This window comes from Glycine soja, chromosome 15 (genome assembly GCF_004193775.1).
Source record: "Glycine soja cultivar W05 chromosome 15, ASM419377v2, whole genome shotgun sequence".
Classification (NCBI taxonomy): domain Eukaryota; kingdom Viridiplantae; phylum Streptophyta; class Magnoliopsida; order Fabales; family Fabaceae; genus Glycine; species Glycine soja.
The window spans coordinates 4,301,843-4,324,915 of record NC_041016.1 but is presented as its reverse complement, the minus strand read 5'-3'; the positions used below and the strand labels follow the sequence as shown (position 1 = coordinate 4,324,915).

Sequence of the window (23,073 nt, the reverse complement as noted above, 5' to 3'; positions counted from 1 at the left end):
GTTTAAAATAATTTCTAATGAATTAATAATATATAAAATATTTACAATAAATTAAAATTAAACTCTTTATTTAAAAGACTTTAATTTACATGTATTATCTGTATAAAAAAATTACATTTTTATAAGATCGATCGTCTTGTACAATAACATTAATTTTTATAATAATTATTTTACAAGTTATTTAGAGAAATTTTTTGATGCATTAATAATATATTTTTTAAAATTGAAAATGCATGAAAATTAATCTCTTATAGCATAAATGTCATATTTTAAATTATTAACACAATAATTAATACAAATTTAAGTTATCATTATATTTTTTTATATATAAAAATTAAAGACATAGAAGATCTATCATAATTCATCTGATATATTGAATTAATTAAGTTAAACCTGAACATTTTCAGAATTTCAGGTCGATTTCATTCCACATGGTCTTCAGTTGGCTAAAATCCAAGACTACTTGCTGGAAACTATAAAGGTCTTCTTGAATCTTAGTTATCCCGAAGATGGCTCCCTTGCAGGTTCTTTCATGTGTCTGATGCACGGAGAATGGACTATGGATTCTGAAATTGAATGCTGAATGCATGAATGAACCATGGTGTTGCATTGAACCTAGGATTTGAATAAGAAATCAGAACTTGAAGGAAGATCAATGCTGTCATCCATGAACAAGATCTTTTGCGAAAAAATTCACTAGTTTTTTTTTTTCAAAAAGAAAGAAGAAAAAGAAGTTTACAATTTAATTTTCTTACACCAAAAAGTCTAACTTGATAAATTATTATTTTTGAAAGTGAATATACATGAGCAAACCCTTTAATTTTATTTACTTTATTTCATTTGTAAACTTTTTTTTTTCATTTACGCCATTGTAGGTACTATTTCTTTTAACTAAATTATAAAAAAATAAAGTTTGAAAAAATTATATGTGGTACAAAACGCTCAGCTTACTGTTACCATATGGTACAGAAATGAAATGAGTCGGATTAAACCAAAATATGGACATACACATCAATTTTATTCATAGGCAATACCCAAACATAGATAGGAATCATTCATACAACTTTTACAATAGCAAAGAGTACATAGCTTCAGTTTTTTATTTTATTTTTAATTTTCCTATACTAGTAGTGCAGCCAAACAAAGATATCAACTGCCCCCATATAGATAAGACTAGTGATGGAAGCGAGTTCTGTTCATCATCGTGATGAACTCCTCCGCACTAACCTCTCGATCATCTGCACATTTTAAGGCAAAAAAACAGATATAACATCTCACAATCACGGGAAGCAGTTACAGTGACAAATGAGAAAGGAAAAGACAAAATGAACTTTTAAGACGTCCAAATTTAGTGCTGCTTGCCTTTCAAAAAAAAATAAATTAGGGCTGCTAAGTAGCCTTATATAATTGAACTATCATTCCACTGTCAATGATCAAGCATTAAACTGCATTCCACAAGAGGTAATGTTTTCTTTTGCTTTCAAGACCTCAGGCTGTGTTATTTTCAATTCTTTTGTGGTATGAATCCATAAATACAATGTTGTCTAACAAATAAACAAGTCAGGATTGATCACTAAATCTACAATTAAAAAATAATGGCAAATATCGTGTTCCTTTGCTATTTAATAAAATTTGACATCCAGCAGACAAGAGAGTATAATACATTGACCCCCCCCCCCCCCCCCCCAAAGAATTATGAATCCAATGCAAACACCCTACCTACTTACAAAAACTATGTTGAAAAATATTAAATTTTCATTGTGCAATATTAAACTACTACAAATTTTTTCAGTAAAACTTGTATTCAGGTTACAGATCTCTTGTCATCATGAATTTTTTATGCCTCTGTCTTTTCTGTTAATATTTTGAGTGCAGAAATCTCAGCCAATTAGAAGGCCAAAGTAGTGACCAATGATAGTATTTTTTCATATACACACAACATTATGTCAGCATAATCAAAAGTTCATGTATCCACACCCAGTTAACCATAGAATACAAATCCTCAATATCAGAAGTAAAAGTTTTCTTGTTATTAGAAAGTTGACAAGCAAATGATTAGAATAACTTACTATCTTGGTCTGCTTCCTCAACCATCTCCTGAATCTCTCTGTCAGTGAAATTTTGACCTAGCTCTTTTGCAATGCGCTTGATGTCTAATGCGGATATCTTTCCCTGAATAGACCACAAGTAATGAGAATCAAGAAGTATAAATGATGTATATAGCAGTGAAGAACTTTACATTTTTATCATGATCAATAATATGGAAAGCTTTCATGAGCTCCTCTTTAGTGTCCCTTTCTCCTATTTTGGCTGTCATCATGTACTCAAATTCGTCATAATCAATTGCTCCACTTCCATCCTTGTCCACATCTGCTATCATTTGATTGATTTGCTGAAATGACACGGTAGGTTATCTATCTATTAGAAATGTGCAACAGAACTCTAACAAAAGGCATAATGTACACAAACCACTGCAACACTAAATTTTATTTTGGATTTCATTACAAGAAATTGACTCCCTAAAGCTGAATAAGAAGAAGAATAACCGCATCCCACAGGTAAATGTTAAATAAAACAATAAAAGAGGAGGGGCAGGGGGAAGTTAGCTTCAGCTATCATGGACAAGTAAAGAGACAGATGGCTCCCTTCCTTGTGACAAAGATCTGGAATTCTTGGAGGCAATCATCGAAACCCATTCATTGCAAAATTCAATTAAATCATAAGAAATATTGGTATAAGGATAATACCTCTTCTGTCATCTCAAATCCAAGGGCCCTGCCAAGATAAGGTGGACATCAAAAAAACAACACAGCCAAACAATACGACAAACATTTTAAGACTATGAACAACAACAATACCTCATAGCAACATTCAGCTCCTTGGCATCAATAGTACCTACAAATCATCAAAGTAATAACATTAAAAAATAAAAACAGAAAACTATTGGACCATAGATTTATTTTGATGATAAAGTGTATATACAAAACCTGAGCCATCAGTATCAAATAACTCAAAGGCTTCCTTAATCTCTTGCTTCTTCTGCGTTGTCAAATTATGACGTCCTCTTGGTTTATTGTTGTACCTCCTGGATTCCCCTCTATATAAAGATGACTGATAGGGAATTGCACAAGTTAATGGTTGATTCATCACAATTCTTTTTATTTTTATTTTTTATTTGTTCTAAACCCTAGATTTGCAGATACATAAAATAAAATGAAGCCACTCACTTAGGCATATGATTATATATCTGAAAAGAAGAAGTAAATAACTGCAAACAAAATGATCTAGTAAAGAGAGGGATCGTACCATCGTCGTCTGAGATAGGGCACCGACAGGACCACAATTGAATTGAAACAACGTTAACGTCCCAGGATCGAATTCAATCTCCCTTTCCCCGCTTTTTGATAATTCTATGTCTACTCTGCGTTTGAGGATTTTAACGACACGCGGTTAGGGTCAGAAATTTCTTTCCCTGTTGTTTTCTGCAAAATGAAATGGACTGGGTTTTGGTGTTCTTCACTTATTGTATTCTAACATATAAACCAGACCGACAAAAACCATTTCCGAAACGGTCTGCTTATTTTTGGTTCAGTTTCATTTGGTTTGGTGTTTAGATGTGGTTTGGTTAACTTGGGATTTTAACTTTTACACACCCCAATTTCATGTATGACAGGTAATTAATATTTTGATAAATTATTTGGTGGTTCAAGATTATTAATCGTTATATAATATGTAATTAAGTGTTATTTTTTTATAAATTTAAAATATGAGTACGTGTCTCTTAAGGACTGGTCAAAAGTATTAACATGTAATAATTTCTTCACCAAAAAAAAAAAAAACACACATAACAATCTTAGACAACCTAATAATTTTACAGAATAATTTCTTTCACTAAAGATACTTTGTCAACTAGTTTTCACAAATTACTCTTTAATTTGTCTTTTTTCAAGTAAATAACATTGGTAATCCTTAAATTATTTTATTAAAAGAAGGTTAATAAATCAAATAATTCAACATAAGTTATTAATATACTGAAATCAAGATTGAATTGTTCAATACTCGGATCTTATCCTTAACGAAATAATTTTTGATCAAATTTTACTTACCTTTTGATCGAACTCCGGATTAGTTCGAATCTTTTTCTCTTGATGAATCGAATGATTAAGACAAAAAAAAGAAGGTTAAGAGTTTATTAAAATTTTGTAAAATGCTTATTTTACCCGATTGTTTTGTAAAATGTTAAATGTTATATGTTTAATGTTTAGCTTTGGAGCACGAACTTTTAATATGACTATTTTTAAATTATATTTTCTAACATTTGTGCTTTTTTCAAAATTAAAGAATTTCATGGGCATTGTGATCGCAGCTCAAGATCCTTTTCATTTATTGTTCCCTTCATTTCTTCCATTATTACAATTTTGATGAAATTAATGAAATAAAAATGTGTCACATATAATAAAGAATATCATTTATTTTCTCAAAAAGTATGGTAATGAAAGAAATGGAGAGAATATTTTTCCTTCAAGGACTTATATTTAGGTGAGCATTTATAAAATTAATTTTAAATAAAATTGATTTTAATTAAAAGTAAGTTAGCAATAAATTAAACTTAAAATTATTTCAAGTCAATTCTAAACTCAAACAATTCTTTAATGTAAAACTAAATATGGAAACATTTACTTAAGATGATGTTAACTAATATTTCTAACATGTTTGTGAACAATCCAACATGAATCAAATCCAAATGTGCACATATTGTACTATGGTATTTTTTCAAAGTGTAAAAGTGATAAAATTGTAATAATTGGGTGCGTGTTGCACGATAATTCTGCGTCCAACCCTAAAGCTACTCCTTGTAGCTTCCAGAAGTCGCATATTTTACACACGTTTTGGCTTTAACCAAACACTCAGGAAGTAAATAATAAAACCTCAATCTTAGTTGAGTAATTTTTTAAAATTTAATACACTCTACAGCACTTTATTCCACTCTACACCTATTGTGAAAACTTCAAAGATATTGCTCAACATAGTTTTGACCAATTGATGAAATCATTATTTTATGAAGAATCACGTCAAATTTTCCTATGTTGATATAATTTACTTACAATGAAATTCCCTAATGAATTCACACACACACAAACCCACATATCAAAGGTGTTTAGGCAATTCGAATTGTAGGTAATGACGTATCAATAGAGCCCTACCCCATCTAAATCCAACTTGATTGATCCCAGTACAAACGAGTGCTTAACTTGTTGAAAGAAAAGGAGTATGCAATTAGTACTTGAAAGAAAAAGGGATTTGGATTGGTTGTGTTACAAATTGATTCTTGATAGTCTTAAGTTCGATATGTAACTTTTGGAATCTTTCCATAGAATTAATTTGTTTTGATTCGTAAAGCTTGCAACTCCATTAACATCATATACATCGGGAAGGAAACTAGATAATTCGCTACAAGGTAGCTTGTGAACTGAATGATAGTCGTGCAAATCGACGGTCAAATATCTCAGAAGTGCTCAACCAGAGGCAGCTAAAAGTACACAAGAAACAAAGGAAAGACATTTGTATCATTTAGAAACAAAAAATATTGCCCCCTTCATTGCTAAAGCAATCAATTTCATTGTAATAAAAAATAGCAAAGCCAAGCAAAACAAACCACTTCATGATACAACATGACTCTTCCATCTTGTTTTCCTTTCTCTGCGTTCACTCCTCCATGCTATTCATCAAATGTCGTCTATTGATCCCAATTTTTCTAGGATCAATCTTTCTTGCCTCGCATCTGTTTCATTGTGTAGTAAAGAAGCTCTTGTTGAAGCAAAATAAAAAAGCTGTGAAGAGAGGACATAACACAGCACAAGAATATTACATAGCTATGCACAAAATTAAAGGCCATTTACATGCATTATTTGCACTAATACTCACAATATCTGCTCCCCTTGTTCTCCACTGCAGATAGATCTCTTTTGACTAAGGTGAATGATATTACTATGTGAAAAGATCACATAAAAATTTTCTGTAAACTAAAGAACACTAATATCCATATCACTGTATTAGGTTCAAGAAAAAAATTTAGTCCATAAAATTATTATGACACAAATAGCTTTACTATAATTTTCATTTTTGGCAAAAGAGCCCACTCAATGACCCACGTGACTGACCCCATTTAGTAGGATAAGGCTTGATTTCCATAGTTACATTAAATTTATTATGTATGCAAGGCTAATTTATGCAAAGAAAGACAGCAAGGATACATTCCTGATCAGGGTTGTCAGTAAAATTGGAATGCAGAGCATTCCCAATGCAATCCACAATAGCTGAGGTAGTCATGGAGGATTCTATGCATAAAATAGCCGTGATGGCATCTAGTCGAGTCACCTCATTTCTGAACATCAACCTTGCATGGGCTGTGACATTTAAAGAGTTAAAACACATAAGAGGGATAAGTTAACCAGAGAAGTTTCATTCAGTCCTAGTTACATACCTTGAGCTAGGCGTATCAAACTTTCCAACATACGGACAGTTGTTCTAGCTACATTGCAAATTTGCAACCAAGGAAAATGACATAAATTGATCAAGTATTATACTCAATTTACATAGCAACAGGTTTCTAGGTCAAACCTGCATTATGAGTAGCAGATTTCCTTTGAAGTTGATAATAGCTAGATATAACTATTTCAGCCTCTCTCGTAAGGACTGGTCTGAAATGTTCTTTCACATAGTGTATGTACCTGCAGGATTCTTTTCACTATTGTAAGTAACTAAGAGTTTCTTACAAAGTCATCAATATTAAACTTAAAACTCGTTCAGAAATAAACCAGATATATCTAATTTTGAACCATATTCCTACAGGCCAAAAGAAACTCAATGGAGATTGAATTTTGCACAGAACTAAGGTCATGACATTCCATTACAGGCTAAGGCTGCTCTCCACAATAGTGCACGATTGACTACTATGCCTAAAATTATGAGCAGTTTCAAAATGCCAACATAATCATGGAGCAATGGGCTCCATAACCAAGTTATAGAGAAGATAAATTAAATTTAAAATCTAGATTCTTAATTTGCTGTTAGCTTAAAGATGATCAAGAGAAAGGCACCTAAGAGAGTATAACACTGAAGCAAGACAGACTCAAAACATCCTTTCCTTTTCCAAGTTTTATGATCTGCAAACAGTGTTATTCATGGCCATTAGCCTCATACCTTACCTCTTGAGTGTAGGAAGTGGCCAGCTGTTTACCAGATCTTCATCATTGGTGGTTCTATCCAGTTCTGCCTGGATATTAGTTTTCTTACAAATATTATAATCTTAACCACAGGAAGCTGTATGCATTTTACAGGGATAAAGATTACCTCAGAAAGAATATGAGATGAAACTACTGCATCCCAATCAGGATTTTTTGTATCCAAGAGAACAAGGACAATATCAAACCTGCTTAATAAAGGACCAGAGAGTGTTGTATTGATGGACAGAGCTACCTTGGGTTAAGTCTAACAAGTATTGAACTGAAGCAATAGTAATTGAACTGAAGTAATACTGTAATAGTAAACTACTTCAGACATAATAATCTAGAAGAGAGAGGAAAGAGCTCAAAGCCCTTGAAATTGAAGATCAAGAGTAGCAGGGACTGTAGTTTGACAATAATCTTAAATAGTATAAACTAATATATATTGACATAAGTGATACGTTGATCAGGATCATACTGTCCTTTGGGATTTGTGGCACCAAATACAGTTGTTCTAGTGCTTAGTGTTGTTACAAGACCAGCCTGAATAAAGCAAGAAAGTAAATCAGTAGCCACACTTTTTTACCACAAACCTGCCAGCACCAGTTTTACTTGTGTTCCAAAGAAAGCTAAAGTTCATTCAAATTTTAAATAATTTATTGAAACATTTTACCTTGGCAACACTTATTGTCTGCTGCTCCATGGCTTCATGTATAGTTGCTCTATCATGTTCCCTCATACTGCCAAAATAATGTTTAGTTACATACCCAATGCCAGGATGCAAAATAAAAATATAAAGTCCTGCCAGAATTTCCATTAAATATGAACTGTCAAGTTTCATGAAAGCATCTAGTGCCTCAACCAACTTAAGGTTATCCAAGCTTCCTGGTAATGCACAAGTATAACCAATCAAATGTAGATCTAGTCCAGGTCTTCCAAGTTACAAATGGAAGAAACTTGGTGGCTTAGTGCAGTTAAAAGTTAAAGCTCAGTTCCCATTAAAACAAAGGGTGGTCTCTTCATTGCAGACTGAGAGCTTTGTTGTCATTCATAAATGATAAATTAGAAAATTGTGATTCACAAAGGTACTGGTGAAATGAAAGCATCTTTGTGCATAGCCATAGACACAAACATCAAATCTTTAAATATAACAAACAAAAGCCTAAAGAAAATGTTTTGTAGTTCTTACCAACACAAGATTTACTGTATAATAAACCAATTTAAAACTCCAAACATGAATATCCTGTCCTTTGTTTTGATTTTCAGCTTCAAAATTGGGATAATACTTGACTACATACAATATTTGGTAAAGAAAAATCTGCAGAAAAAAATTTAAAACCCAAGGAATTATGCTAGAGCTTACCTATCAAATTCATCAATGCAACACAAGCCTCCATCTGCTAAAACAAGAGCCCCAGCTTCTAACATCCATTCCCCTAAAGATTCCACAAATTGGCCTTGCATTTAGTATAACCATCTACAAGGTATGCAGATCCATACATGTTGAATTTTGTATTCAAAGTTAAATGAGATATGTATGATTAAATTAAAGTACACTTGAAATGCTAGATTATGACTTTAACAATCATCACCATTATTGTTCTATACAAAATGCAATGAGAGGAAAGTCCAAAAAAACTGAATGAAAAAGACATGTGGCATAAACAAATAGTCCTCTATAGGACATGCACCACCAACAACAAATAATTATTAAAAATCCAAAATAACCTAGCAATTCTCTCATGTTAAGGGTTCAACAACAATGTTGAACAGGGTCTAGGACTACACATGCAACTAGAACATGATTTTATCAAATATAAGAGAAATCTCAATAGTTTACAGAGTACTTCAATAAAATAGCTTTAATAGCTAGAGGTGAATTCAAACAGAAACAAAGATTTGACAGATACACAAAACGTGGATATAAATAGGATAGGTACAATAAAGTGTGAATGACAGTAAAAGAATCTGTTGCTGTGAAAATTTTAGCTGTATGAAACTTACCTCCATCCTTCACTGCAGTAACAGTCAATCCTGCACTTGTGCTTCCCAACCCAGTGGTAATAACAGAACGGTTGCTCAATTTTGCAGCAAATTTAAGAAACTGAGATTTTCCGGTGCCTGTAATAAAGACAGTATGTGAGCAATTTTATCGACAGTGGATGTCAGAACATGGCGGAAGGCCAAAATTCTGCCATGTAAACACGCCATTGTGGCCTATGGTGCCACCATAGCAGGTCTCCCTTCACAAATTGCCTATGGCAGTTGGCAAAAAATCCGCCACACCATTTAACAATGTTGTATGTGAGGGAAATTTAGAAGTAATACTTTTCAATCTCACTTTTCCCCTTAATTTGATGATAAGAACTAACAGGAAAGTCAACATACAGTTCAAATATATAATTAAGAAAGCTGTATTTGATAGATAGCAAACACATAACTCAAGTCATTAAGTGAAGCATCATCCAATTTTTGTGGAAGTTTAAGAGCATACAGAAATTTAATAATATAAATCCCAGCCAATGAACAAAAAAATATATAAATCCTAAAAGAGAAAATTTTGATGCCTTTTCTACCAAGTGATAAGCTTGCAGAAGATTCTTTTTAATTAAATTTACTAAACAAGTAGTGGTGTAACAGAAGCACCACAAAAAAACTTAAGCAATTAGATGCCTTCTAAGCTACACCTCTAACATTTTTCCGACATTATCACAAGAATGGTAAAAGTCATGCTTTTGGTCTAATTTATGTTACTTTCAGGGATGTACAGGATGTTACTTTCATGTTTTTGTATAGCTATAGGAGTAATCAATAGTACTAGTGGTACCATTGGCGGCAGTAGAAATAGTTAAAGCAATGGATTGCATACCAGGATCACCAACCAAGAGTAAGTGGGACTCCCCTCTTACCCTAGTTCCAGAAGCATCAACATGTTGCACACCTCCGATAAGTGTTAATGCAACTGATTGCAGAAGCAAAAGACATGAGATGTTTGCATAGAGATATGATAATGATTCACAGAAAAGAAGAATTTCAGTAAAAGAAGAAAAAGACAGACTGATAGTTTATTAAAGGAAAAAAATAATTCTCAGTTTGTTAGAAATATAGTCTGCGACTATCTCTGTTCAGTTTAGTGGTTGTATAATATTACTTTAGTCTCTGTAACATACAATTTTATTATCTCAGTTAGATTAGTTACATTTGTGTTGTAACTGTGCTGAGTCAGCACTTCCATTAGTTGGCTCAAGACTCTTCTAAGAGTCTCACATATTGTATATAAGTATGAACTCTCTCATATTAAACTTTCAGAAAAACAAGTTGACTTTCGGATTTTATTTTTCAGATTTCACATTCTCTCTCAGATTCTAATACAGTTTGAGAACAAATCCTCTCGTGTTCTTAACTTCTTATCCATACTAACAAAGCCATGAGCCATAAGTCTTTATCCTAGTCATTTCATGTCAGTGTGTCACTGACATGAATTTGTACTGAATAAATGATCTCCACATTGCAACTCTTTTGACCCTCTAAGTCCTGTCATGGACTAAGTCCCTTAGAAACTCTTTTTGAAGTCATGTATTTTCTTATACAATCTTCATAAGGATCCTCTTTTGAATGAAATTCAATGGGATCCAGAGAGACCATGTCTTCATCTTGGGGATTTCCATTTTCAAGATCAATTGAAAGTTTGACTCTATTTGAACTATTCATTTTAGGGTTCAATTTTTTTTTTAATTTAAAACTTACATAATAAATTTTCCAATAGGAATCAAGGTATTTTCATTTTATTTACATTTGAAATAATTATGTGTCAAGGGACTTCATCATACATAGATTCCTATATTCTTTCTTCAATACAAGTAGAAAATATTTCAAACAAAATCCACAAAACAAATGGTAAGTCCGGGATGAAAGCTTCTAAATAGCAAGTACCAAACCTATATTAAAATGCAACAAAATTCAAGATGCATACGTAAATAGTCATAACCTAATGTGAATGTGTTTACCAGCCAGCTTGACAGTGAAAAGGCCAAATACTTGTGGGCAAATTGCTCGTAGAATAGCATTCCTCCCTGGATCAGTTTGAAAAGGCTTTAGAGTATTCATCTCACACAATACAGTCATTAACCAAATTTGGCATATGGGGAGTCTAGGCTGAGTTGGATCAAACATCATAGGTGATGAATTATGTTGTGTTGTGCAGTTAAGGTTCTTACAAACAATATAAAATCACAAATATCGGGAAAGACACAAAAGGTTCCAAAAATATGAATTTAAATGATTCAAGCAATGCCAAAAGTGTGTTATCAGAATACCACCTTTTAGAGGTGAATCTTTGAAGTGAACCCAAAACTGCTCGAATTTCTTAACCATATCATCAGAAATATCAATTTCTGACTTCAGTTCATTGATTCTCCTGACAACAATGAGAAAATAAAAATTCAGAATACACATGAACCATTGGATCATAGTAGATGACTACAATTTAAATCATAAGTTCAATTCCTGGAAGTACTTAATCTGTACTTTGTTTAAAAATATTAAAACATATATCATATGAAACTTACTCTCTAAAATATCACCTATTAATAAGGTTTACACTCGGGGAAATCAAGGGAAGAGTAGTGAATAAGTACCCACGGGCGACGAGGAATCCATAAAGAAATATTCAATAGTGGACCCTACTTCACTAATGGGCTCTAATCATAACAGAATAGACACATGGACAAGTGAAAGAAATGATTTGGTTGGAATAAGGGATATAATATAAGAAGATTTAGAAGAGAGTGGCGAGGTGGGTATGCCTTGCATGAACTGTGTGCTGCTCTGGTTTGTGTCCTCTTTTATTTCCCTTTTTCTTCAATGTTTGTGGCAGTAGCATTCCACCAAACAATGATGGTAATGATGACATTGCAGTGTTTTCCATGAATAGTCAAAGGGCCAGGGCACAACCAGCCTGTGGTGTGGGTGCTAGGGCTATGGAGCATGGTCTGCATGGAAGAATGTTAGGACACAATTACTAGGTAAGGGGTACAGAACTAGAATCCAGCATGGGAGGTATGGGACCTTGATATTGGATTTATATGGCTTTGGGGTCTCTCACCAAAATGGCTAATGTCAAATACTAGGATGTTTAATTTTTTCTTTCTAATTTTAAGGTAAGCACAGTGAGAACTTCTTTTGCACCTTATATTGTTGGCAATTAATACAGGATCAAGGTCACAGCGCACATCTTTCAACTCTGGAGACCATTTTGCTGTTAAGAGACCAGTGACAATCACATCATCTGCAAGTAAAAAGGAATTAAAATTCTCCATAAACAAACATCTAACATCAAATATTGCATTTATGAATTCATCATGCCCCTCATTCCTAGGCAATATACATGCTATAATGGCTGGGAAAAAGGGGTGTGATCCGGCAAGGGAGCCAATTCCAAAAACCCATTCTCAATTCAGATGGCAGCCTGCAAATTTCCTAACAATCTTTACATGGTAATGGTATTATATTGTTCAACAGGTTCCCAGATAATTTTATTAATTTATCAACATGAAACTATAGAAGGTTACTATGAGTATTTCTTAATTTGATTCTTTTTGGATGAAAAGAAAAATGTCTATACTCTATACTCTATAGTGTAGGATAAGGACTAACAAGTTATTATATTTCTTCCATCACCATCATTAAAATAATTTTAGGAAAGGAAAATTCATAGTTTATGGATTAGATTTTTTAGATCCAATATCAGTGAATTAAAAATAGGGCTACCACACATTAAATTGAGACCTGCTCATAACTTTCACTGCTACCAAAGATAATCTTCAGTGTAGGGGTATAATAACTGGTGAGGAGGGGTTGTGAATGAAAAATAGGGCTACCACACATTAAATCCATTGGCTTGTTTAGACGCGCTACAGGATAAATGGAAGACAGGTGTGAAGGGTGTGGAAGGTTAGCATGGTGAAACGAAGTCTCTCTGTGGGGAGCAAGGAGGGTAATGAGAAGACCAGGGGAGATGGCTAAAGCTGTGTGAGGTGGCAATCGGTGTAGTGAGTATTAATTATGCTAAAGGCAAGAATGATGTGCGTGCAGTTGGAAGTCATAGGAATTTGGTGTAAGTTGCATTGAAACCACTAAGTAGTGATTAGAGGAAGTTCAATTTTGGGATTTCTGTGCACAAGTATTATGAAGCAGAAAAGCTGGTTGCTGGTTGCAGGCTGCAGGACACATAATGGGGGTGGAAATGGTTTGGGGTTATATGCATGTCCAAAGTAGTTAGGTCACTGCATGTATTAATTGTGAATATTTTCGAATGATGGTGACTAATGTGAGCCAGTATGTGAATTATTTTTTTTGCTGGAAGGGTTATTAAAGGGTCCAACTTGTACTCTTCTGACCCTCATTAATAAATTTGCTTTTTGAAAAAAAAATATGACCAAGCCATATGTTAAAATGCAATGTGTATGCCATACAATAGTTTTCAAAATTTGAAGTCAATCTAAATACCTCCAGCTTTAACAACATCCACAAGGTCATCCTTTAAGATGACAAGAATTGAACGAGGAATTGCCCCAACACCTAGCACCTGTGTACTTTCTTGAATCTTTATCTCCTGATAATCATGGCATACTATAGTATTCTCTTCATACTGGAATTTTGTGCCACCACAGGGCTTGGACTGCTGTTATTATAATATAAACAACAAATAACCAACATAACTAAATAAAAAAAGATAGTCTGCCAATTTAAAAAGTATACTAATATCAGATTTACAGAAAAAAACTAGCACATAAACATTGAAAAGATAAAAGTTCAAAATAAAAATTTAAGCTTTCAGGAAATTTTGTGAATTAGAAAGTTGACCTACGAGTTTCTCAACTTATTGCCAGAAGCTTCACATAGCACAAGGAAATCCTAAATCTTACATTTTAATATATAAATGCATACCACGCCATTTATTTATTTATTTTTGGGTAAAGAAATGGGAGCAAATATCCAAGGATTGTAGGGAAAATGCAGTAGATACCTGAATTGGGCAAATTGAAGGTAGTGATATGGAGTTTCGAGCTTCCACCTCGGGATAAACTGGGAAGCTGCACACATACTTCATTAACTGATAAGTGACAAACTTATTGTGAGGTACATGGGCAGAAAACAGATATCTTTACCAAGTTGTGAACATACATCAGTTTTTTGGTGTACAATGGCAACAATGAGGTTTAAACTTAAGACTTTATGCAAATACTGAAATTCCCAACCACTAGGTCGACTCCAGTGGGTTCATGAATGATACATGAATTAGATTTGCAAGCACACACACTGATACACACAGTGCGAGCACTTAATTACAGCCTGTAGTATATCACAATAGTATGACTTCATATGTACAGCTAATACAGTTACAGTTACTAATAGAGCTAATGTTTAGTTGTTTACAACATTCAAGCACTTCCCTCATGCTAGGGTATGCATGTCATATGCATCAAGCTAGTTACATATATAAACAATTCAATGATTTTTAAGAGATAGTTTGACTTCCTGGCATGTTTAACACTGTGATATCTACCAAGGTCATAAAGGTTTCCACTGTCCTGGTAAGAATTTAAAACTTGATCCATTACGAGTTTGACAGGAGAGATAGAGAAATCAAAAGCAAACTTATTGGAATTTGTGGCTCAGAAGCACACGGGAAACCATAGGTTACAATGCTTCTGATAATATCCTTGGGAAACTTGACTAAAACGCTGCCAGCCAACTAGAGAAAGGGCTGGAATAATACAATGAAAGAGAACCAAGGTTTTGTGAAGCATAGTAAATTGGAATTGGGTATGTGTGTATAGTTTAACAAATAATGTAGTAGTAAAAACCGTACCACATCCATGCAACTGTTAATATTACTTGTGCGGCTAATATTTGCAACATTCTCACAAAGAGGAATTAACCATGATATCCTAGCCGTACAAAGTATGAAGGAGGAAAAAAAAAAAAAAGAAGCGGACACACCTGTTTTTGCATTTTTGGCAAATATACTTCCTCTCCCCTTCATGCATCTTGATTGCTCCTGACCTGATAACTATCCCCTTGAGAGTGAGAAGAATTCCACGGTGGTGCACTCGAACACGCCCTATGCTTGGAAAAGTTTCTAATTACATCAAACAAAACAAAACAAAACACACATGAACCAATCAACATTTGATGTCAGGGTCCCTATGGGGGTAGTGTAACAAACAAGTAGAGGGCAAAAAAGCAGACCAGGGCATTCAAGGGGTGAGCCACTGATGTTAATACGAACATGAATGAATTTTTTCTCAACCCCCTTCTTGTCATCCGGCATTTCTCGCAATACGATTTTCTAACACGACCCAGAACACAAATCAAAGTCAAGCTTCCACCTTTATCTCTTCCAAATCAAAATAAATAGAAAAGAGAGAGAATTACGGACATGGGCCCAAAGGGCAGCATCATCGAATACTGGCAAGTAGGTTTTGGGTTGGGCAAAGAGGAGACGTGCAATGCGAGGATTATCCTCCATCAACTCAGCGTAACTAAAAAGAAGAAGAGGGTTAATTTTGCATAGCAGTAAAAGAAAAGAGAAAGAGAAAGTAGAAAAGAAATGGCATAATAGTAGTACTCGATGAAAAGAGGGAAGTGAAGGTTGGGATCCGGAGAAGAAGAGATGGAGCGGAGCTGGTCGGAATGGTGGTCTATGAGAAAGGTGGCCATTGGCATCTCCCAGTTCTCCTTCTCCTTCTCCATGCTTCTGCTCTGCACACTCTCACACTAACTACTTGGGCGCCAAAGGAATCAACGCGCCACATTTTTCTAACCTACTTGCCTAAATTTATTTTCAGCCAAGTACACTCCACAATACATTTATTTGATATATCCTCTTTTTTTTTTTTTTTTCCTTTTGTGACATGATATATGAATAGACCTCAAAAAATATTGTGATTTGTGAACACCTATCATGCTGTTGTTAAAGTATGACATTCTATTTATTTATTTTTTGGTAGAGATGAAATTCTAAAATTGATCGAAGTACTTAAATATAGTTTCAATTCTTTAAATATTACTAATTTTTATTTGATTCTTTATTTATTTTTTTTGAAGTTATACTTTAATTCTTACGCTTTTTTCATTCGAGTCCTTTGTTAATCTTCTAATTTTTTTATTCATTGAATATATTTTTAAATTACCATTTCATCTTTCTAATAGTTGTCACTTTGTTTGGTAGAGGAAAAATAGCATAAGAATTAAGAGCAGGAAGAGAAAATGAAGATTATCTTAAATTGAAGTTGTTTGCTAAAGAGAAAACACAACTTCCACTGAGAGAAATAAATTTAAAGTTGGTGGACTCCATATAAAAAAATATTCATGTCCAGAAGGGAAAAACACAACTTAAACTGTGAAAAGTGATAAGAGACTAAATTATAATGTTGAGTGTCTAAATTAATCTTTCATTGTGTATCATTCACATACTTTCGAGTCCTCTCTCAACCTGAAAAACCTCTAATTTGCTTCCCCAGTCATTTGATTGCGCCAATTAAAATACTCCACGCACAAGTGAGCAAGAATCATCCTTGATCCCTTGTTCTTCCATTCTTTTCCTTTTTTCCTCTATCTCATAATCGATCCTTGTTTTCTATTTCCTCTCTAATAATCAATCCTCTTTGTTGTGATGATTCTCTTTTCTCTGATAGTCAATACTCTTTACTAATCAATTCTCATGATAATATAATCAATTTCACATCTTCATGTCTAGAAAATCAGTTTCCATTTCCATAAGAAACGATTTTCACGGTTGGAATTTTGATTGTGTTAGGAGTAATCAAGTCTTGTTATCTTTAATCTCATTTCTCTCATCTCTTCTCATAATAATAAATCAAACAATGTCAGAAGAAATTCCAATAATGTACAAACATATTTGAAATATATGGCATGATTCTATTCACCCACAAAGGAACAAAAATAAAATGTTTGGGACTAAGGGGGAATTAGGCCAACCGGTACATGAATTATGCAATACGCTAGTTATGTGATTCGGAAACAACCGGTCGTGATGTCATCATATAACCTTAAAAGGTATGAAACAGCTATATCAAGTGCATACTATTAAATTCCAAAATGTAAGAAACTATGCATTATAAACTATCACCAATTCAGCACGATAGAAAACTTAAATTTAACTGCATATTTTCTCAAATGTGTTTACATTCAAATTTGATACAAGATCCCATCATTTCTTCTACAAGAGGCCTGACAAGTACATTTTGAATCTCCCAAATTTCAATTACATTTTTCGCCCCACATATTAGGCAATTTTTGAAAGAATGGCCACAGAACTCTACATTAGAAATATGAATTCTGAAGTAGAAATGGTCAAACTCATGTACGAGTTGGATCATCATGATTGAAACAAGAAATCACATTTGTTACATGATCTCACTATGACAGCAAAATTATAGGAGATAGGCCTAGGACATATCTGCTTCTGTTGAATGGATGTTGCAATTGAAAAATCATTAAGGTTGAGTGAAAAGATACTGAAGTAAGGGAGCAACAACTGCTATGCTTAAACTGTTCCCTAGTAACGCATACCTGTATAAGAAAGAAGATTAGTAGTATAAGAAAACACAAGCAATAAATGCACAAAAGCATATAATTCAGAATTAACAAGAAGTCAACAAGTAAACACCACTAACAATTAAAATAAGGTGTTCCTCCATAGGAATGCAAAAATATTGTTTAAACCAATAAAATTGCATACCGTTGCCTGAGACTAATGTGCTCTGGAAACACAAATCCTTCAGGAAAAGAATGTAGGTTTGCAACCTACGTATATGATGACAAATACCATATAGATTAGTAATATGCACTGAAATCAATACAAGAGAACTTTACAGACACTGAGAGATGTACATTCACTTGCAAGCATTCTTGCATACATTATGTTGACTCAAAAAAATTTGACATTCTTGAGAATAAAGAAAATCCACCAACCTCTCTTGGGGTAAAATATCTAAGGCATTGCTCCTTCAGTGATGTTTTGTCCCTCTTCACTGGCTGCGCATTCAAATGTTGAGTTGGGGAGGAAAGCAAAGAGTGAAAACAGTTCCAAGGTCAAGGGAATTGCTACCATATAGTTACCCAACACCCCTCTTGCCCAAAAAATATAAAAATAAAATGCTGGGTTTGCTACATTTATTTTCTCAATTGTTTCAAGATCAATTTTGAGAAAATAGCTTTATACTTTTTATCTGGATACAGTTTTCTTGAATAGAAAAAAAATGGAAACTACATGGTGATTAGAAAAAAAGTGAATGTCAAGAAACATAGTCTTCAGTATCATAGACAATATTATATTATATCTCATTTAATATTCAAAACTAACAGGATATTTTATGTCAATCAGCAAGAAACTATTAACACCCACAGGGGTAGCCATTCCAATGTGTCATTAATTTAGCCCTTCAAATTCACAACAATGACAAGCTACCAAACATAAGATGGCAGGGGTGATTATAAAGTATAGTGTAGCATCAGAGTGCTTCGAAAAGAAGAAACAAATTTTAGAATTACGTAAATACTTGTACTACATAGAATTCCTACCTGGACAGTTGCCAAAAGGGAACCAGTTCCCTTCACATATCTGTAATAACTTTTTGTAAAACAGCAGCAGCGCTTTGAATCAGGGTAGACAACATCTAAGCTCTTTTAAGGAATGGGATGGGAAATACATAGTACACATTATAACATGGTGATTTGAATATGCTGTAACCAATTACTAAGGCAAGGATACCCATAGCACTTCCCCACCGTTCTATCAAGCTTGGGTGAACGAAATACTGGTCCAAAGATTCATATTCATCATGACCATTATTTTTCCCCAAAGTTCTAGGAGCGTCATTAGATAAATCAGTCCTTAAAGCTACAGATTCAACAGCTATATCACTGCTGGGGTTCTTCAATTCAAGAAAATTCTCAATAGGCTGACATGACTGCAACAAGTTTTGCCTGTCCTCTTTTGATGAATCATCTTCATCAGCCGCTGTGTCAAAATGCTCAAATAATGGCGGTGGAGATTGAATCAGCTGGCTGTTCAGACACTCATTAACAAAAGATGAAGGTTTTCTCTTGGCCTGAAAAAATTATACACATACAAGTCAAGCCAACAATTACAAAAATCTTTAAGCTAGAAGTTTACACTTCAAATAGTAAGAATCTAAGTTGAAGATATTAGTATAACTAAATTGGTTTCTGCCCCCACCATCTGTGAAATGTGAAATAACCCACACAATTTGCAAATCAAGTTATTAACATGAATTTTCAGTGAGGTCAAAGTGCAATAGAAACACCAGTAACAAACATAATCAGCACTAACAAACTCAATGTGATTACCTTTACCAGAAATCTTACTCCAATAATCTCTTGGAAGTATTCATTCCAATTCAAAATCAATGGAAAAACTGTTCTTAGCCCATATTTATCTTTAGTATTTTATATTCTCACACAGCTATAAATTAATATGATTGGAATAAACACCCAAATACCAATGGTTATGCAGCCCAAAAACTCTACCTGACTACTTTATAAACAAGTGTCTTTTTTTTTCTGTTTTCAATTTGTAACTCTAAAACATCATAGGAAAACAGAAAGCATTTTGCTTTGTGGTAGATGAAATAATTTCAAAATATAATATTGTTTCATTTGTTTGAACCAGTCAGAATAATAGATCCAATATTAGGCTGAATTCTGCTCCGCTGAGGATCCAATGTAATGAATGTATGATATTTCATTTGCAAAAATGTTATTGTAACTTGTAAGTTGATGACACATTGAAGACATCACTAAGTCATAGAGGTCCATACTCCCAAGTAATTCAAACAGTTATATTATATATTTGGATGACAAATTTAAATACAAAGGTGAACTCAATTTAAGTCAACAAGAAGACTTTCATTAGAAACCCTCGCAATATTTGTGTTATAGGCCACAGCAAAGTTTCATTTCTTTTTGGATAAAGCAGAGGCTATAAAACTTAAATTTCAATTTTAAAACAATTTAGAAAAGTAAGCACAGTTGCAAAAGATTACAGTTACATGAACATATCCCAAAGCATATTTGCCTATTGCCAGCTGATTCCTCAATGATATAAAATACATCCAAAAATCTTTCGAAAAACCCATTTACATTTTAGATGAAAAGAATACACCAATGATAAAGAAAACCTACCAGACAAAAATAACGAGGCCTGGAATATGGGATTCCAAACTGTAAAGGGGTCAGAATGAACTCCTGTGTGATAAAATTTGTTTTTTCCAATATTTCAATTAGTTTTGCATGCGTATCAGATGTCTGCAACCAAGGAAGGAAACAGGAAGTAAAAAGAATGAATAGAGGAAATCATTAATGAAATTAATTTGGAGTCTTAGCCAATGAGTTCAATCAAACAAGACAAACCTCAAATCCAACAACATTTTCCACAAATAACATACTCGGAGGCCGCAATAAAAATGGCATGAGCTCAAGAATCTGAAGAAAAGAAAATGCCCGAGCATCACCAGTGTCCTTCTGGAGACCTAGCACAAGATTATTGAGTAACTTTTTGCCAAAGAAAAAAAAAAGGCAATCCATAGGATGAGAAAAAGAAAAACTCACCTTGTCGTGTATAAGGTTGGCAAGGAGGAGAAAGAAGCCATGCATCGGCACCATACTTGTCCAGATCAGCAGCAGTCAGACATTGAATATTTCCCTAAGTCAACCAACACATGTTAATCACGCTAAGCCTGATCATCTCATACTTTATCTGTATGTCTCCATAATCTAAAGCCCAAATTCATCTAGTTTGAGTTTGACAATGATGGGAAAGCCATAGTGCCAAACTCCAAAATGAACCTAGACTTCTTTTATGTGCACAATGGCGGGAACAAGGTTTGATCCTAAGACCTTTAGCAAACTACTCAAACCTCTCAGCAGTAGTCCGGCCCTAGCGGGTTCAAAAAGAACCCAGGCTTACACGAAAATAAAATGAAAAAAAGAAAAAAAGGTTTGTTTTCGCTTAGCTTATCGACTCCAAGTTTATGAGTAAAGCTCATTTGTTCTGAACGGCTTAGAGGAATTTAAACTTTTATAGAATGAACAGAAATTAACCTAGGAACTACAATTTGTACTTGTAAATAAGCCAAAAATACTCACCTAATCACAATTAATGCATACACAAAGCTTTTAAATCACAATATTTAACCCAATAAGCAAGAGCACTAATAGGCAAACAGAACTTCAAAGTTCAAATCAACCATTTCAAAAAGAAAACAAAAAAAAAGTAAAACCTGATAAGGACGATGACCAAAATTATGTTGGTAAACATCATTTGCTGTGTCATTAATTTCAAATGCTTGCACCACTCGAGCGTTCACCTGGGCCTTCATCAGTGAGTACCTCTAAACAAACACACGAGTATTAGCATACGGAAATTGAAGCAAAAAGACTTGCTTACATGATGCGCATACCATGCCACCGATTCCACTGTAAAACTCCAACACTCTCCAGCAGCCGCGTGACTCCGATGACTCCTTCGCCATTCCTCTAATCTATCAACCGCTTTTTACAAACCTCAAATTTGTGTAACACCAAATTCCCAGTTGCCTCTTGCCAAGCAATGACCAAAGCTAGGGTTCTTTGAAATTTTTAAATAGTAGTAATAATAACGAAAAGAAAAACTCACCAATTTATTCAACTGTTCAGGTAATGATACTGCTTAAAGAAGCAGAATCCTACATGTACAAAATTTCATTGAAAAGGTCAATTTGACCATATTGCAAATGTTTAAATTTTCATTAGAAAGGTTATGCTGACTCTAAAATGCAACAAAATAAGCATAATGTCTAAAAGCTATTGTTTATGGTTTTCAATGGATTAAATGTCATTTATTTGTAATTTATGTTTTAGTGTTTTGTTGTATTTTATTTTTTAAAAGTTTTAGAAGTCTTGTTTTATTCTTTCATGTTTTTTAAGGGTTTTATTTTAGTTTATTTTGGCAAAAATGTTAAATATATTAACAGAAAAAACGTGATCTTACACGTGTTTGTTAAAACTAATTATAATAATAATATAATTGTTAATAATTCTATTGTAGTCATTTAAACTTACACAAAGTTGCATATTGTACCCGAAAGGATAATTTAATTATAATGGAAACATATATTGAAGTTCAAATTATTATTTAATTTTTCAAAAATTACATTGAAAGGTCAAGAGAAGTAGAAACTAATAAATTATGAGATACTTTAAAGCTCACTTAATGCTTATAAATTGTTCATCAGTAAGATTTTTATACCAATAATAAAATTTGAACTTAGGTTATCATTGGTTTGAGACACGAGTCTGATTTCTGTCAACTGGACTTACAAAAGCTTTAAAAACAAATACGATATTATAATATAAATTTATAAATTATTTACAAATCATAATTGATTTATCATCACTTTTCAAAAGTATAGTTAAATTTGAATACGCTTAAATTTGTTTATTTTTGGAAATGAATTTTCAATTCATGTATTTTCAATCGAATTTGCTTTTAGTTTCTATATTTTTTAGTTGTTGAATTTAGATTTTTTTGTTTTATTTTGAAAGCATGTGATTTTTAATTTATCTAATATGTGATTTTTGTTCATAACAAATTAGTGTGGAGAGAAACAAAATCACAAAGTCAAATAATTATTTTCTTTGAATTGAAAGTATATAAACTAAGGGTCTAAAACCAATAATAATCAAAAAGTACGTAGACTTAAAAATATTTTTTTCTTTATTTTTATGTTATCAGCTAATTAAAAACTAATTTTAAATA

General features: G+C 33.2%; 3 protein-coding genes across 12 annotated transcripts; all 3 read right to left on the bottom strand.

Annotated features, from left to right (window-relative positions):
* Positions 1-986: 986 nt before the first annotated feature.
* LOC114385658 (probable calcium-binding protein CML20) lies at positions 987-3,589 on the bottom strand. The gene is made up of 7 exons (XM_028345666.1): positions 3,307-3,589; positions 2,988-3,111; positions 2,859-2,895; positions 2,748-2,775; positions 2,240-2,392; positions 2,070-2,172; positions 987-1,238 (listed from the first exon to the last, which is right to left on the bottom strand). Exons 1-7 carry the CDS (start codon positions 3,307-3,309, stop codon positions 1,174-1,176), a joined length of 513 nt encoding a protein of 170 aa, XP_028201467.1. The 5' UTR covers positions 3,310-3,589; the 3' UTR covers positions 987-1,173.
* Positions 3,590-5,372: 1,783 nt separating this feature from the next.
* On the bottom strand, positions 5,373-16,072 carry LOC114385656 (probable DNA helicase MCM9). 9 transcript variants are annotated; one of them, XR_003660984.1, is made up of 21 exons: positions 15,859-16,071; positions 15,670-15,772; positions 15,480-15,579; positions 15,231-15,369; positions 14,254-14,320; positions 13,734-13,908; positions 12,414-12,513; positions 11,546-11,643; positions 11,234-11,299; positions 10,096-10,188; positions 9,231-9,347; positions 8,590-8,662; positions 7,900-7,966; positions 7,688-7,769; positions 7,354-7,475; positions 7,209-7,276; positions 6,622-6,731; positions 6,485-6,532; positions 6,255-6,407; positions 5,657-5,782; positions 5,373-5,530 (listed from the first exon to the last, which is right to left on the bottom strand). XR_003660984.1 is itself a non-coding variant. In XM_028345658.1 (20 exons), the coding sequence occupies exons 1-20, from the start codon at positions 15,981-15,983 to the stop codon at positions 5,727-5,729; spliced, it is 1,962 nt and encodes a 653-aa protein (XP_028201459.1). In that variant the 5' UTR covers positions 15,984-16,071; the 3' UTR covers positions 5,424-5,726. The 9 variants fall into 9 exon arrangements, 6 of the variants coding, with proteins under 6 accessions (XP_028201459.1, XP_028201461.1, XP_028201464.1 ...); XR_003660985.1 differs by having other exon boundaries at positions 5,660-5,782; XM_028345658.1 differs by having other exon boundaries at positions 5,424-5,782.
* A 1,304-nt stretch (positions 16,073-17,376) lies between these two features.
* On the bottom strand, positions 17,377-21,999 carry LOC114386437 (tRNA (cytosine(38)-C(5))-methyltransferase 2). 2 transcript variants are annotated; one of them, XM_028346441.1, is made up of 10 exons: positions 21,737-21,999; positions 21,557-21,667; positions 20,886-20,979; positions 20,688-20,806; positions 20,460-20,582; positions 19,027-19,366; positions 18,837-18,931; positions 18,228-18,290; positions 17,995-18,059; positions 17,386-17,825 (listed from the first exon to the last, which is right to left on the bottom strand). In XM_028346441.1, exons 1-10 carry the CDS (start codon positions 21,806-21,808, stop codon positions 17,750-17,752), a joined length of 1,158 nt encoding a protein of 385 aa, XP_028202242.1. In that variant the 5' UTR covers positions 21,809-21,999; the 3' UTR covers positions 17,386-17,749. The 2 variants fall into 2 exon arrangements, with proteins under 2 accessions (XP_028202243.1, XP_028202242.1); XM_028346442.1 differs by lacking the exon at positions 21,737-21,999 and having other exon boundaries at positions 17,377-17,825; positions 20,688-20,798.
* Positions 22,000-23,073: the final 1,074 nt, after the last annotated feature.